The 16,226-nt window shown below is 37.6% G+C and overlaps 1 protein-coding gene across 1 annotated transcript in view; it reads left to right on the top strand.

The window, feature by feature from the left end:
- EIPR1 (EARP complex and GARP complex interacting protein 1) overlaps positions 1 to 16,226 on the top strand; it is a 595,922-nt gene that overhangs the window by 464,971 nt on the left and 114,725 nt on the right. The window contains exon 6 of the mRNA XM_053709730.1: positions 15,914 to 16,050. Coding sequence (XP_053565705.1) covers positions 15,914 to 16,050 — 137 coding nt within the window. The remainder of the gene's footprint in view (positions 1 to 15,913; positions 16,051 to 16,226) is intronic.

Raw genomic sequence — 16,226 nt, forward strand, 5'->3', positions numbered from 1 at the left:
GTATCTAGCTTGCTCAGTGCATCCATGTGAGCGCTAACAAACTCATTGACTATTTATACATAGACAATAATTGCAATTTAAAAAACCACAGATGTGTGAAATTAACCTTTAATTGTCATTTTAACATGTGTGTGTCACCTTACTGTATGTGTCTGTAATAAGGCCAAGCATTCAAGGGTATGTAAACTTTTGATCAGGGCCATTTGGGTGATTTCTGTTATCTTTATGATTTAAAAAAAAAAAAAGCCAAACAACTATGTGATAATAAATGGCTTCATATAATCACTATCCTTAAATAAAAAAAATTTTTTGTCATGAACAGTCATATTTTTAAACTCAATGCCAAAATTTCATGATTTCTGCCAGGGTATGCAAACTTTTGAACTTAACTGTAGCAGTTTTGTATTGTGGAGGAACACTTTTGTTTTTTTGGGGGGGGGTTTAACATATTTGGCTTTTTATTTTTGTTTGTTAGTTTCTGCCTTTTAATTACAGAAATTGTTCCAATGTAAGAAATATAAAAGATAATTGGAGAGTTTTGTGTTTAGACAGTATGGTTCCCACTGACAGAGTAACTGGTAATTGGACACGTTTTTATTTTAATTGTTCTGTCTGCGTTATAGACATTCTTACAAACCACAGTGTAGGAAATATATTTGTTTTGTTTTTTGTTCCGGTTTTCTAACATTTTAAAAGAAGTTTCAATACAAGTTACATTTTAAATCACTTTCAGCTAGATTACGAGTTTTGCGTTATGAGTGAAAAAGCATCGTTATGCTTCATAACGATGCTTTTTCCCTAACGCCGCTATTACAAGTCTTGTCAGAATAGGTGTACCGCACACCCTTTTTCAATGGGACTCCCATAGTGCTGGTATTATGAGTTTTGCTGTTAGGCCAAAAAGTGAGCGGTACAGCTTAAAATGACCAGATCTGTACCGTCATCTAAAGTCAGCAGTTATGAGTTTTACGCTACAAAGCTGTAGCATAAAACTCATAACTAAACTGTTAAAAAGTACACTAACGCCCATAAACAACCTATTAACCCCTAAACCGAGGCCCTCCTGCATCGCAAACACTATAATAAATTTATTAACCCTTAGTCTGCCACTCCAGACATTACCGCCACTTAAAAAAATTATTAACCCCTATTCCGCCGCTCTCCGACATTGTCGCCACTATAATAAACCTATTAACCCTCAAACCGCCGCCCTTCCGCATCGCAAACACTATTTAAAGATTATTAACCCCTAATCTGCTGTCCACCCACACCGCCGCAATAATAAACCTATTAACCACTAAACTGCAAGCCCCCCACAACGAAATATACTAAAATAAACTATTAACCCCTAAACCTCTGGCCTCCCACATCACTACATAAATATATTAACCCCTAACGTAACCCTAAGTCTAACCCTAACCCCCCTAACTTAAATATAATTAAAATAAATCTAAATTAAACTTACAATTATTACCTAAATAATTCCTATTTAAAACTAAATTCTTACCTTTAAAATAAAACCTAAGCTAGCTACAAAATAAATAATAGTTGTAGCTAGCTTAGGTTTTAATTTTTATTTTACAGGTAAGTTTGTATTTATTTTAACTAGGTAGACTAGTTAGTAAATAGTTAACTATTTACTAACTACCTAGCTAAAATAAATACAAATTTACCTGTAAAATAAAACCTAACCTGCCTTACACTAAAACCTAACATTACAATAAAATAAATTAAATTAATAAAATACAATTATCTACATTACAAAAAAAATAAACACTAAATTACACAAAATAAAAAACAAAATTATCAAAAATATAAATGAATTACTCCTAATCTGATAGCCCTATCAAAATAACCCCCCCCACCCAAATAAAAAAAAAACCTAGTCTACACTAAACTACCAATGGCCCTTAAAAGGGCCTTTTGCGGGGCATTGCCGAAAGAAATGTTTGCAATCAGCCAATAAGATTGAGCTTGCTTTCTATTAGCTGATTGGAATAGCCAATAGAATGCGAGCTCAATCCTATTGGCTGAGTGGATCAGCCAATAGGGTGAAAGCTCAATCCTATTGGCTGATTGCAACAGCCAATAGGATTTTTTCCCCTTTAATTCCTATTGGCTGATAGAATTCTATCAGCCAATAGGAATGTAAGTGACGCCATCTTGGATGACGTCACTTAAAGGGAAACTTTCTTCAGCGACCATCGGAAGAAGAGGATGCTCCGCGCCGGATGTCTTGAAGATGGACCCGCGCCGGATGGAAGAAGATACAAGATGCCGTCTGGATGAAGACTTCTGCCGCCTGGATGAGGATGGATGTCCGGTCTTCGAAAACTGTAAGTAGGTCATCGGAGGTTAGTGTTAGGTTTTTTTAATGGTTTATTGGGTGGGTTTTATTTTTAGCTTAGGGTTTGGGCAATGTAAAAGAGCTAAATGCCCTTTTAAGCAATGTCCATCCAAATGCCCTTTTCAGGGCAATGGTTATCTTAGGTTTATGTAGATAGAATTTTATTTGGGGGGTTTGGTTGTGTGGGTGGTGGGTTTTACTGTTGGGGGGTTGTCTGTATTTTTTTTTACAGGTAAAAGAGCTGATTTCTTTGGGGCAATGCCCCGCAAAAGGCCCTTTTAAGGGCCATTGGTAGTTTAGTGTAGGCTAGGATTTTTTTTATTTTGGGGGGGCTTTTTTATTTTGATAGGGCTTTTAGATTAGGAGTAATTAGTTTTTAGTTTTGATAATTTTGTTTTTTATTTTGTGTAATTTAGTCTTTATTTTTTTTGTAATTTAGATAATTGTATTTTATTAATTTAATTTATTTTATTTGATTGTAATGTTAGGTTTTATTGTAAGGCAGGTTAGGTTTTATTTTACAGGTAACTTTGTATTTATTTTAGCTAGGTAGTTAGTAAATAGTTTATAACTATTTACTAACTAGTCTACCTAGTTAAAAAAAATAAAACCTAAGATAGCTACAATGTAACTATTATTTATTTTGTAGCTAGCTTAGTTTTTTTTTTTTTTTTACAGGCAAGTATTTAGTTTTAAATAGGAATTATTTAGGTAATAATTGTAAGTTTAATTTAGATTTATTTTAATTATATTTAAATTAGGGGGGTTAGGGTTAGGCTTAGGCTTAGGGTTACGTTAGGGATAGGGTTAGGTTTAGGGGTTAATATATTTATTTAGTGTTAGTGATGTGGGAGGTTTAGGGGTTAATAACTTTAGTATAGTGGCGGCGACATTGGGGGCGGTAGATTAGGGGTTAATAACTGTAATGTAGGTGGCGGTAATATCGGTAGCGGCAGATTAGGGGTTAATAAGTGTATTTAAGTGGCAGCGATATCGGGAGCGGCAGATTAGGGGTTAATAAGTGTATTTAGGTGGCGGCGATAACGGGAGCGGAAGATTAGGGTTCAATAGTTTTTTTTAGGTGGCGGCGATGTTAGGGGCAGAAGATTAGGGGTTAATAACTGTAATGTAGGTGGCGCGATGTTAGAGGCAGCAGATTAGGTGTGTTTAGACTTGGTTTTTATGTTAGGGTGTTAGGTTTAAACGTAACTTTTTTTTTCCCCATAGACATCAATGGGGTTCCCCATTGATGTCTATGGGGAAATCGTGCACGAGCACGTCAAAACACCGCTTGTATTTGGGTGAGGTATGGAGATCAACGCCACCATATCGCCCACACAAGCCGGGTTTTTAAAAACTTTCACAATGCAAACACCAACGCCATTTCCATATTGGAAGAAGATCAGATAGTGGAAAAGTCACCCATAACATGCATTGGCAGCATTATTATATTGTTAAAATGGCTGTAATCTGTTATAGCATATCATTTTAACCCCTTAATGACCGCAGCACTTTTCCATTTTCTGTCCGTTTGGGACCAAGGCTATTTTTACATTTCTGCGGTGTTTGTGTTTAGCTGTAATTTTCCTCTTATTCATTTACTGTACCCACACATATTATATACCGTTTTTCTCGCCATTAAATGGACTTTCTAAAGATACCATTATTTTCATCATATCTTATAATTTACTATTAAAAATTTTATAAAATATGAGGAAAAAAATTGAAAAAAACACACTTTTTCTAACTTTGACCCTCAAAATCTCCTACACTTCAACAACTACCAAAAAACTCCCATGCTAAATAGTTTCTAAATTTTGTCCTGAGTTTAGAAATACTCAATGTTTACATGTTCTTTGCTTTTTTTGCAAGTTATAGGGCAATAAGTACAAGTAGCACTTTGCTATTTCCAAATTTTTTTAAAAAAAATTAGCGATAGTTACATTGGAACACTGATATCTGTCAGGAATCCCTGATTAACCCTTCACATATATATATTTTTTAAAAGAACACAACCTAAGGTATTAAACATGGGGTATTTTGACTCTTTCCATGCAACTATTTTACCACCAATCTATGCCAAAGTTTGAAAAAAAAAAAAAAAGTGGTGATTTTTTGACAAAATAGCAATTCAAGAATACATTTACTGAGAACGTTAAGGGTTACTGCCAAATAACACCCCAATATGTCTTCAGCAGCATCTCCTGAGTACAGTGATACCACCCATGTATAGGTCTGTTGGGTTCTCTGGGGGCTAAAAGGCCTTATTTTTAGGGGGCGCATTCCAGTTTTTTAACTTGGAATTTTCACATCTGTCATCATGCACCCATGTCCTATTTGGGACATTTCTGAAGCCGGACAATGCAAATTACCCCCATAAAACCCATATATTTTAAAAAAGTAGACACCCTAGGGTATTTCAAATGCTGGTATTTTAACACTTTCCATGCACTAATTCAACCACCAGTCTTTGTCAAACTTTTGGGTAGTCATTTTGGTGTGTTATTTTTCACATTCATTGTACTTTAGGCATGGATTCTCAGTTCCTGTTATATGTTACTGACCAAAAACACCTCAATATGTGTTCAACAACAACTTCTGAGTACAGTGATACCACCCATGTATAGGTGTGTCGGGTTCTCTGGGGGCTAAAAGGCCTTATTTTTAGGGGGCGCATTCCAGTTTTTCAACTTGATATTTTCATATCTGTCATCATGCACCCATGTCCTATTTGGGACATTTCTGAAGCCGGGCAATGTAAATTACCCTCATCAAACCATATATTTTTGAAAAGTAGACACCCTAGGGTATTTAAAATGCTGTTATTTTAACACTTTCCATGCACTATTTCAACCACTAGTCTTTCTCAAACTTTTGGGTAGTCATTTTTTTTGTGTTATTTTTCACACACATTGTACTTTAGGCATATATTCTCAGTCCCTGTTATGTGTTACTGCCAGAAAACACCTCAATATGTATTCAACAACATCTCCTGAGCACAGTGATACCACCCATGTATAGGTGTGTTGGGTTCTCTGGGGGCTAAAAGGCCTTAATTTTAGGGGGCGCATTCCAGTTTTTCAACTTGGAATTTTCATATCTGTCATCATGCACTCATGTCCTATTTGGGACATTTCTGAGGCCGGACAATGTAAATTACCCCCATCAAACCATATATTTTTGAAAAGTAGACACCCTAGGGTATTTCAAATGCTGGTATTTTAACACTTTCCATGCACTAATTCAACCACTAGTCTTTGTCAAACTTTTAGGCAGTCATTTTTTTGCATTATTTTTTCACACACATTGTACTTTAGGCATATATTCTCAGTCCCTGTTATGTGTTACTGCCAAAAAAAAACTCAATATGTATTCAACAACATCTCCTGAGTACAGTGATACCACCCATGTATAGGTGTGTTGGGTTCTCTGGGGGCTAAAAGGCCTTAATTTTAGGGGGCGCATTCCAGTTTTTCAACTTGGAATTTTCACATCCCATGCACCCATGTCCTATGTAGGACATTTCTGAAGCCGGCCAATGTAATTTACCCCCATCAAACCATATATTTTTGAAAAGTAGACACCCTAGGGTATTTCAAATGCTGGTATTTTAACACTTTCCATGCACTAATTCAACCACCAGTCTTTGTCAAACTATTGGGCAGTCATTTTTTGTGTGTTATTTTTCACACACGTACTTTAGACATGAATTCTCAGCTCCTGTTATGTGTTACTGCCAAAGAAGACCCCAATATGTGTTCACCAACATCTCCTGAGTACAGTGATACCACCTATGCATAAGTTTCTTGGCTTGTTCGGGGGGTGTAATGCCAAATGTCCAACATGCGTTTGTGATTTTTTTTTCACATTTAACATATTTTCTTTGCCTATTGTCTTTTTGGGGGTATTTTAATATACCCCAATTTATTTGTTTCCATGAATGTGCATATTTTTGAAATGTTGACACCCCAAGGTATTGTATATGGTGTGCTTTGATGCATTTGAAGTAACTGTTTTAGCCAAAAAAATTGGAGAAAGTGTATGGTGGCATTTTTTCAATTTTCATTTTTACACACACATTGCTTTTTGACTATGATTTAGGAGAGACTGTTGTAAGTTAGTGCAAAAAAATACTTCAGGTTGTTTTCTGCAAGGCACCCTGAGTACACCTATGCCCCCCATGCATAGGTTTGCCAGGATTTTGGGAAGGTTATGTTACAATTTTATGACTTGTGATTTTAGTTATTAAGTGAGAGTATTTCTTCTGATAGGCCTATCTTTAGTTTGGGGCCTATTGTAAACCCCACTTTTATTTATTGCCATGAATGTGCATATTTTTGAAATGTTGACACCCCAAGGTATTGTATATGGTGTGCTTTGATGCCTTTGAAGCAACCGTTTTAGCCAAAAAAATTGGAGAAAGTGTATGGTGGCAATTTTTCAATTTTCATTTTTACACACACATTGCTTTTTGACTATGATTTAGGAGAGACTGTTGTAAGTTAGTGCAAAAAAAATACAACAGGTTGTTTTCTGCAAGGCACCTTGAGAACACCTATGTCCCCCATGCATAGGTTTGACAGGGGTTTTTGTAAAAAAAAAAAAAAAAGAACAGCCCCATTTTAGAAAACAAAATATATTAGTGAAATGTAAAAATCTGGCACATTAAAAGTAAAAAAATAACAACAAAAAATTTAACAGTAAACATAACAAAAAAAAATAACAGCAAATGTATTTATTTTTTAAAAATTGACCATTGTATGGTACCGCTTGAAGCAGTCCCCAATGCAGAGTCCAGGCTGTCCAGGGCAATCAGGACAGTGATATACAGTGTCCCTTCTCTGCCCCCTCTTGGTACAGACTCTGCATTTTTTTTGTGGTCTCTGCTTTGCGGCAGTAGGGGGGATTTTAAAAATAAAATGAGTAGCCCCAAGTCTGCTCTCTCCCATCACCGCCCGGGGAGCAGGTGCATCATGGTACAAAATCCCCGAAATGATCTGGAGCTGAAATTGTAAAAAAGTCTGTTTCATTCCGGGGTTTGCTTTTTTGAACAACAAAAAAGCGTTGTGGGTTGCAATCTGCATTAGGTAAATTGCAACCTTTTTGTACCAGGCCCTTGTCTTCCGCATAATTAGGTAGGGCTGCAGCAGCTGATCTGCCAGATCAACCCCACCCATATGCCGGTTATAAGACTTGATGCACACTGGCTTCCTTATGATCTCAGCTCTGCCACGTACAGAGACCGCCACCGTCCTCTCTGTGTGGATGGTGGTAAGAAGGTATACATCCTTCTTGTCTCTGTACTTAAGTGCCAACAGCTCCTCTTGGCGCAGAGCTGAGGTCTCCCCCCTTTGTAGCCGGGGGCGTACAAGTTGTCCTGGGAAACCTGTGCGGTTCTTTTTAATAGTACCGCAAGCTACTGTATCAAAGCAATACAGTAGCTTGAACAAAAGGACACTTGTATAAAAATTGTCTAAGTACAAGTGATTCCCTTTGTTCATTAGGGGTAATATCAGGTCCCAGACAATCTTGCCAGTGGTTCCCATATGTTCTGGACAACCTGGAGGGTCAAGGTGGCTATCCTTTCCCTCATACACCCGGAAGGCCTGAGTATACCCAGTCTCGCTCTCACAGAGCTTATACACCTTTACCCCATACCTGGAGCGCTTGGAAGGAATATACTGCTTGAATCCCAGCCTTCCCTTATACTTCATCAGGGATTCATCAACGCATATATTCCTTCCAGGTGTATAAGCCTCTGCAAACCTGGCAGAAAAGTGGGTAATCAGGGGGCGGATTTTATACAGCCTGTCAAATTGGGGATGCTCCCTAGGGGGGCACAGGCTGTTGTCGCTGAAGTGCATGAAATGAAGAATCATTTCATACCTCTGCCTCAACATACTCTGGGAGAAAATGGGGGTAGAGCAGATGGGGCTACTGCTCCAGTAGGAGCGAACGGAGGGTTTCTTTATGATGCCCATCAGCATAGTCAATGCCCAGAATTTTTTAAATTCTGGCACATTGATGGGGGCCCATTGCTGCTTTGCCAAATATGTTTCAGGCTTTGCAGCATGGTACTGATGGGCATATAAATTAGTTTGGGCGACAATGTTCCCCAATACATCATCACCCAGAAACACCTCCAGAAACTGTTGGGGGCTAAAACCTGCCACATCTATATTTATGCCAGCATTTGCTGTGAAGGGTGGGATATCTGGCCTCTGGAGATGAGGCGTTACCCACTCTTCAGCGGCAATGGCAGCAACACGCCTCCTTCTAGCAGGGGGGCTGGCAGGGGGGCTAGCAGGGGGGCTGGCAGGGGGGCTAGCAGCCACAGATACATCACTATCAGTTGAGACTGCATCTAATGATGTATCTGAGCATATGGCAGGGTCAAAATTGGGGTCTGAGTCAGACATAGAGGCATCTGACTCTGACGCAAGGATGGCATATGCCTCCTCAGCACTATATGTTTTCTTTGACATTATTGTATCTGTCACAGAAAACCAAAATTAATTAATTAACTAAATGGCCTTTGGGTTTTTTAAAAAAAAGTACAGCTATGCTAATGCCAGTGATTTATAGCGATCACTGGCAAGCTAGGGGTTAAATACTCTTTAAATTAAATTAAATTAGCTAAATGGCTCTGAAAGGAGCCTTTGGGTTTTTAAAAAATTACAACAACACAAATTAACCCCTAAAAAATGCACAGACAGCAAAAAAGTACAGCTATGCTAATGCCAGTGATTTATAGCGATCACTGGCAAGCTAGGGGTTAAATACTCTTTAAATTAAATTAAATTAGCTAAATGGCTCTGAAAGGAGCCTTTGGGTTTTTAAAAAATTACAACAACACAAATTAACCCCTAAAAAATGCACAGACAGCAAAAAAGTACAGCTATGCTAATGCCAGTGATTTATAGCGATCACTGGCAAGCTAGGGGTTAAATACTCTTTAAATTAAATTAGCTAAATGGCTCTGAAAGGAGCCTTTGGGTTTTTAAAAAATTACAACAACAAAAATTAACCCCTAAAAAAATGCACAGACAGCAAAAAAGTACAGCTATGCTAATGCCAGTGATTTATAGCGATCACTGGCAAGCTAGGGGTTAAATACTATTTAAATTAAATTAAATTAGCTAAATGGCTCTGAAAGGAGCGTTTGGGTTTTTAAAAAATTACAACAACAAAAATTAACCCCTAAAAAATGCACAGACAGCAAAAAAGTACAGCTATGCTAATGCCAGTGATGTATAGCGATCACTGGCAAGCTAGGGGTTAAATAGTCTTTAAATTAAATTAAATTAGCTAAATGGCCCTGAAAGGAGCCTTTGGGTTTTTAAAAAAAAAATACAACAACAAAAATTAACCCCTAAAAAAATGCACAGACAGCAAAAAAAGTGCAGCTGTGCTACTGCCAGTGATTTATAGTGATCACTGGCAAGCTAGGGGTTAATGGCTCTGAAAAGAGCCTTTGGATTTTAAATTTTTTAACAAATAAAAGAAATAAATCTCTCTCTGCTAAAATACAGGTCTCTCTCTCTCTCTCCAACAAAATAGCAAGTGAGGAGAGGGAGGGAGATCCACACTGATCAGAGTCAATATTTACAAATATTGACCTGATCAGACAAATGGGAGATTTTATTATTATTTTTTTTTTTGTGGGAAGGCTCAGATTGGGTGACCCTAGCTTGCCCCTATGGTGAGGCAGGCTAGGGACACCCCCAGAGGCCCCATGATGCACTGGGCATCGCCATTTTGGAAGCCTCATGGGGGAGGGGGGGGGCTATATGTGGGGGCTTTTTTATTTTATTAGCGTTTTTATTCCCATTTTTTTTTTTTATTTATACACTAACTAAGTGCCTCGACCCACCGAGGCACTTAGCACACTAGCAGAGCATCGGAAGCGTGTCCGATCGCTTCCGATGCTCTGCTGCACTGCCGGGCTCCACGTGGAGCAAAACCGGAAGTGATCACTCAAGGGGGAGTGATCAATCCGGTCCCGGCACTCCGGAACAGCACTGCAGGGATGCCTAGACATCGAGGCATCTCTGCGGTACTGTAATAGTGTCTGGAAGCGATCTTGATCGCTTCCAGCACTCACTTTAGCCGAGGACGTGCAGGGTACGTCGTCAGGCGTTAACTGCCTTTTTTTTCAGACGTACCCTGCACGTCCTCGGTCACTAAGGGGTTAATGCTAACGATGCTGTAATGCTATATATTTAACCCCAACAAAGTGGAAACTGGCACTGGTCCAATCAGCAACGCTAGTCACATGACTCAGACGGACCCTTTGTGGAAGTTAAACTCATAGCATTACAGTGTCGCTAGTATTGAATTTACATGCTCTAACAGATTAGAGCATGTCATTTTAAATCTATAATGGCTCTTTAAAAATTAATAATGGATGTCAATCACAAAAAAAACCAAGATGCGTTAATACGTGTATGTGTGTGTTGCAGTTGGATAGAGTAGTGCTTCTGATCAATGTTAAACAATCTCAATGCCGTTTCTATATAAGCATGATAGGTATGTTAAATCATGTTTTTAAACTTTTAATATTTTCATTTTTTTTTAATTTTTTTTTCAATAATTGACTGAGAAAACCTTGTTGGAAGTCTTTGGCATGACTTCCATCTAAAATCAAGAATACTGCAGAAAATGAATTCCCATAAGAAGAATGTGGCTGCAACTTATATCATATTTTAAAAGGGGATTGTTACAGTTCTCAAACTGTAAATCATGAAACTGCTAAGTGACAGAGTTTAAAATATCACCAAATGTTCCAATCCTCACTGTATAGAATGAGATTTGACATTCCTATAAGATAAGGGTGACATAAGGTTCTGAATACTGTAAATTACAATTTTTGTGGCATCTTTTTTTCTGTAAAAAACCATAGTCACAAAAAAAACAAAATGGAATGTAAACTGTTAAATCCTGATTACAAACACACAATTGTTGATATAAATCCTGTTTAATAAGATTAAATTACTGTACAAAAACGAAAATGCATGTATGAGATAAAAACAAACTTTCCTAATGTAGCGGTCATGATTTCCTTTTTCTCGTCTTTCCTGTAGATTTTGTTAGCTGTACTATATATCATGTACGTGTCTATTAAATACCTACATATGTTAGTGTTTGTGCTTCCCACTACAGATTAACTTTAAAAAAGCAATAAATATAGGTTTAATGAATCTAGATCATATATTCATATGCACATTTAAAATGGTGTCTATGGCCATTTTGGAGAGTATTACATATGCACAACATAATAGAATTATTCTAATTTGTCATGAACTATTCACATACATTTCAACAAGGTAATTGTTACAGTTTATTGAGTTTTTTTTGCTATTGAATTCAATATGTCCATTTTGGTATAGATACAGTGAAGGGAAAAAATATTTGATCCCCTGCTGATTTTGTACGTTTGTCCACTGACAAAGAAATGATCAGTCTATAATTTAATGGTAGGTTTATTTGAACAATGAGAGAAAGAATAACAACAAAAAATCCAGAAAAACGCATTTCAAAAATGTTATACATTGATTTGCATTTTAATGAGTGAAATAAGTATTTGACCCTTTTGCAAAACATGACTTAATACTTGGTGGCAAAACCCTTGTTGGCAATCACAGAGGGCAGACGTTTCTTGTAGTTGGCCACCAGGTTTGCACACATCTCAGGAGGGATTTTGTCCCACTCCAAGTCATTAAGGTTTCGAGGGTGACATTTGGCAACTCAAACTTTCAGCTCCCTCCATTAAGTTCTGAAGACTAGCTAGGCCACTCCAGGACCTTAATGTGCTTCTTCTTGAGACACTTCTTTGTTGCCTTGGCCGTGTGTTTTGGGTCATTGTCATGCTGGAATACCCATCCAAGACCCATTTTCAATGCTCTGGCTGAGGGAAGGAGGTTCTCACCTAAGATTTGACGGTACATGGCCCCGTCCATCGTCCCTTTGAGGCGGTGAAGTTGTCCTGTCCTCTAAGCAGAAAAACACCTCCAAAACATAATGTTTCTACATGTTTGACAGTGGGGATGGTGTTTTTGGGGTCATAGGCAGCATTTCTCCTCCTTCAAACACGACAAATTAAGTTGATGCCAAGATCTTGATTTTGGTCTCATCTGACCACAACACTTTCAGTTCCAGTTCTCCTCTGAATCATTCAGATGTTCATTGGCAATCTTCAGACGGGCCTGTACATGTGCTTTCTTGAGCAGGCACTGTAGGATTTTAGTCCTTCTCGGCGTAATGTGTTACCAATTGTTTTCTTGGTGACTATGGTCCCAGCTGCCTTGATATCATTGACAAGATCCTCCCTTGTAGTTCTGGGCTGATTCCTCACTGTTCTAATGATCACTAAAACTTCACAAGGTGAGATCTTGCATGGAGCCCCAGACCCAGGGAGATTGACAATTATTTTGTGTTCCTTCCATTTGTGAATAATTGCACCAACTGTTGTCACCTTCTCACCTTCTCACCAAGCTGCTTGGCGATGATCTTGTAGCCCATTCCTACCTTGTGTATGTCTGCAATCTTGTCCCTGACATCCTTGGACAGCTCTTTGGTCTTGGCCTTGGTGGAGAGTTTGGAATCTGATTGCTTGTGTGGACAGGTGTCTTTTATACAGGTAACAAGCTTTAAGAGAGTGCTCCTAATCTCAGCTTGTTACCTGTATAAAAGACACCTGGGAGCCAGAAATCTTGTTGATTGATAGGGGATCAAATACTTATTTCATTCATTAAAATACAAATCAATTTATAACTTTTTTGAAATGTATTTTTCTAGATTTTTGTTGTTATTCTGTCTCTCACTGTTCAAATAAACCTACCATTAAAATTATAGACTGATCATTTCTTTGTCCGTGGGCATACGTACAAAATCAGCAGGGGATAACATCATTTTTTCCCTCACTGTATATAGTGCAAACATTGTGGCTGGGTGGATTGTGATCACAGAAATTGATGCTGTCCATTCATGGTATGGATAACTTTTCCACTATCTGCTTGGATCAGGAGCCGTAAAACAGGTGCCATTGTGGGAAAATGAAGATCAAATCTGGAGGCACTAATCACTTTGGTAAAAAAAAATGTATCATCCTGATTTTCCAATATCGAAAGAGAAAACCAGAAAGATTCTAATCAGCCCCAGAGTCTTAAAGAGACATTCCAGCCAAAACTGAAATCCACATTTGTTTTGTTTTGAATAGAAGCATTTTTTTTAATATACATGTATCAGCATAAATGCTTCTAACAAAGGCTATAGCTGTTTCAAATGTGTATTTAAGTATGCACCGTGCACCAGCATTTTAAACACAACACTTTATCAGAGAGCCTAAGGTGCTTGTACCATCTGGTAATGACTCAATTTGTTAATTGCTGATATAATACAAGCCACTCTGAACAGCTGCAGTATTTAAAATGCTGGTGCACTGCGAATATACAGCTATCCTTCACGTGCACGTGCAGAGAAAAATGTTAACACAAAAACTGTGATAACTTTTACAAGAAACATTTTTGACAATACATGTATATTGCAAATATGCTTCTATTCATTGATGTAATTAATCTATGTGCATTGAAATTTTGACCCGGAATATCCCTTTAATTAAAATGTTGTTTTAATGATGTCCTCTGTATGAGGCACCTCTTATTCGGCTGGCGTTTACTAGATTTTATAAAGGACATCTTTAGAGAAGGAATTGCTTCCGTGCAGTTAGGTGACTCATCTGGTCAATTGTCTACTTGTTGTGCTGGTTTATGTTCAACACAATTTATGTAAGTGTTAGTATATAGTGTATTTCAAGCTGTCAGTGATTATTATGTCACAGATCTGCATATATATTTTCATAGTAGCAAATTTTAAAAAAATCGCAACAATGTTCCTCTTTCTCTTGGTATTCTTTGTTGGAATAACCTACATTCCACGAGAGCATATTGAGAAAGACTCAGGTGAATGCAGATGTCTTAAATATTTTAGCTATAACATTGTAACAAACATTGGTGGAAATATAGCTGCAATATAGTTCCTACCTTTTTTGCAATCTGGGGACTCCCACCTGTTCCTACCCCGTGCGGTGATGTCACGCGCAATGACGTGATGGCATCACCGCGCAACTTTATTTAAAATTGTCAATACAAAGTATAGGGAAAGGGGGCATTCTGCTTAGAAACCTGTATCTCAGGGATCTAAGCAGCTACAGACCCCCAAGACCCACCATTGGAAAGGTAATCGTCTTACTTTTCCAATGGTATACGTCTTGGGGATCTGGGGGTGGGGGGGAAGTCAAAATTATTTTTATTTGAAAATTGTAAAAAACAGAAAAATATTAAATCCAGCTTAGCACTCAAAGGGTTAAGACACATGCACAATCCTGAGCCTACCTAGGTATTTTCTAATGGAATGGAGTTGTCTTAACAAAGGATACCTCAAAAAAGTTAATTTGATAATACATTTTGAAATGCTGTATCTAAATCATGAAAGTTTAATTTGTACTTCATGTGCCTTTAAATGAAAGTGTGTTTGAAACCATATTCCTTGGATTCCATTTTATATTTATTTGTTAATGATCGATCTAAAATAAGAACATTTTAAACTAAACTAAAGTTTTCTGAAAATGCAGATCCGTAAAACATGAAGATCTGTGCATATTCTAAAAGGGCTAATAAAGTAAAAATAATTTGCATTAAAAAAAATTTACTGGCAGGTATTTTAAAATAATTTTAAAAAATAAGCTAAATTACTTACATAGCCATGCTGTGTGGAGTAGTCTGACCCCCCCCCCCCCCCTTATCAATTTTTAGCATCAGGAACACAGGCATTGTATTTCAACTGAGTTCACAACCACATATTTGCTTCTAGGCATGCTCCAGCAGATGAGTGTTAAATTCAAAGGTGGATATAGATATAGCCATAGAAGGAAATGTGTGGGGGGAGTTAGAGCCGTACAATTCGGAAACTTAAAAGAAAGGGTTAATGGCGGGGCACTGCAGTATAAATTTGCAGGTAAAGTAATTAAAGTACATATTATTATATTTTGTCTCTATCCCAACTTGTTTTATGTCCCTTTAAAGGGGCACTCAAGTCAAAATTAACTTTTATGATTCAGATTTAAGTTTTAAGACAATTTCCAATTTACTTCCATTATCAAATTTTGCACAGTCTTTTTATATTCAAACTTTCTGGAGAACAAGCTCCTACCGAGCATGTGCACAAGCTCACTGGGTATACTTACACTAGTCTGTGATTGGCTGATGTCTGTCACATGATTCAGGGGGCCGGAAAATGGGAGAAAAAATAAATTTGACAGAAAACTGTTTATTTAAAATTCAGAGTAGGTGTTAAATCATTGTCTTTTTATTCTTCACTTGTTAATTATGCATTTTTACTGCATTGAGTGGTCCTTTAATGTCCCTTTAACCTCTTTCTCTGACAGAAATGGTCAGGCAATCTGCACTATACCCACACTTCTATTACTATTTGCCTTTTTACTGAATTAAATCCACCTCCAACCAATTTATCTTTCATTGTAAAATACCTCTTTTATTTCTTGGGCAGCTTTCAAGTTCTGCGGCACTGGAAGGCAAAGGGCAACTGAGATTTACCTCTGGGAAATGGAGTCCTCATCACAACTGTACACAGATTGCAACGGCCAACGACACTGCAATTCGTGGCTGGGATATAAGAAGTATGAGGTAATAAACCAGTTCCTCACCTGATCATAAGTAATTGAGACATAAATGTGTCAGTTAAGAGCCTAACAAATTGCAGACTCAGAATTATTGCAATCATATTTGCCCTTTCCTTTATAGTTTGTTGGATTTTGTCATTTCTCTTTGCCTCAAGCATTATCATTTCATCTAGGAGCAAC

The sequence above is a fragment of the Bombina bombina genome, chromosome 4 (genome assembly GCF_027579735.1).
Source record: "Bombina bombina isolate aBomBom1 chromosome 4, aBomBom1.pri, whole genome shotgun sequence".
In the NCBI taxonomy this organism is placed as follows: domain Eukaryota; kingdom Metazoa; phylum Chordata; class Amphibia; order Anura; family Bombinatoridae; genus Bombina; species Bombina bombina.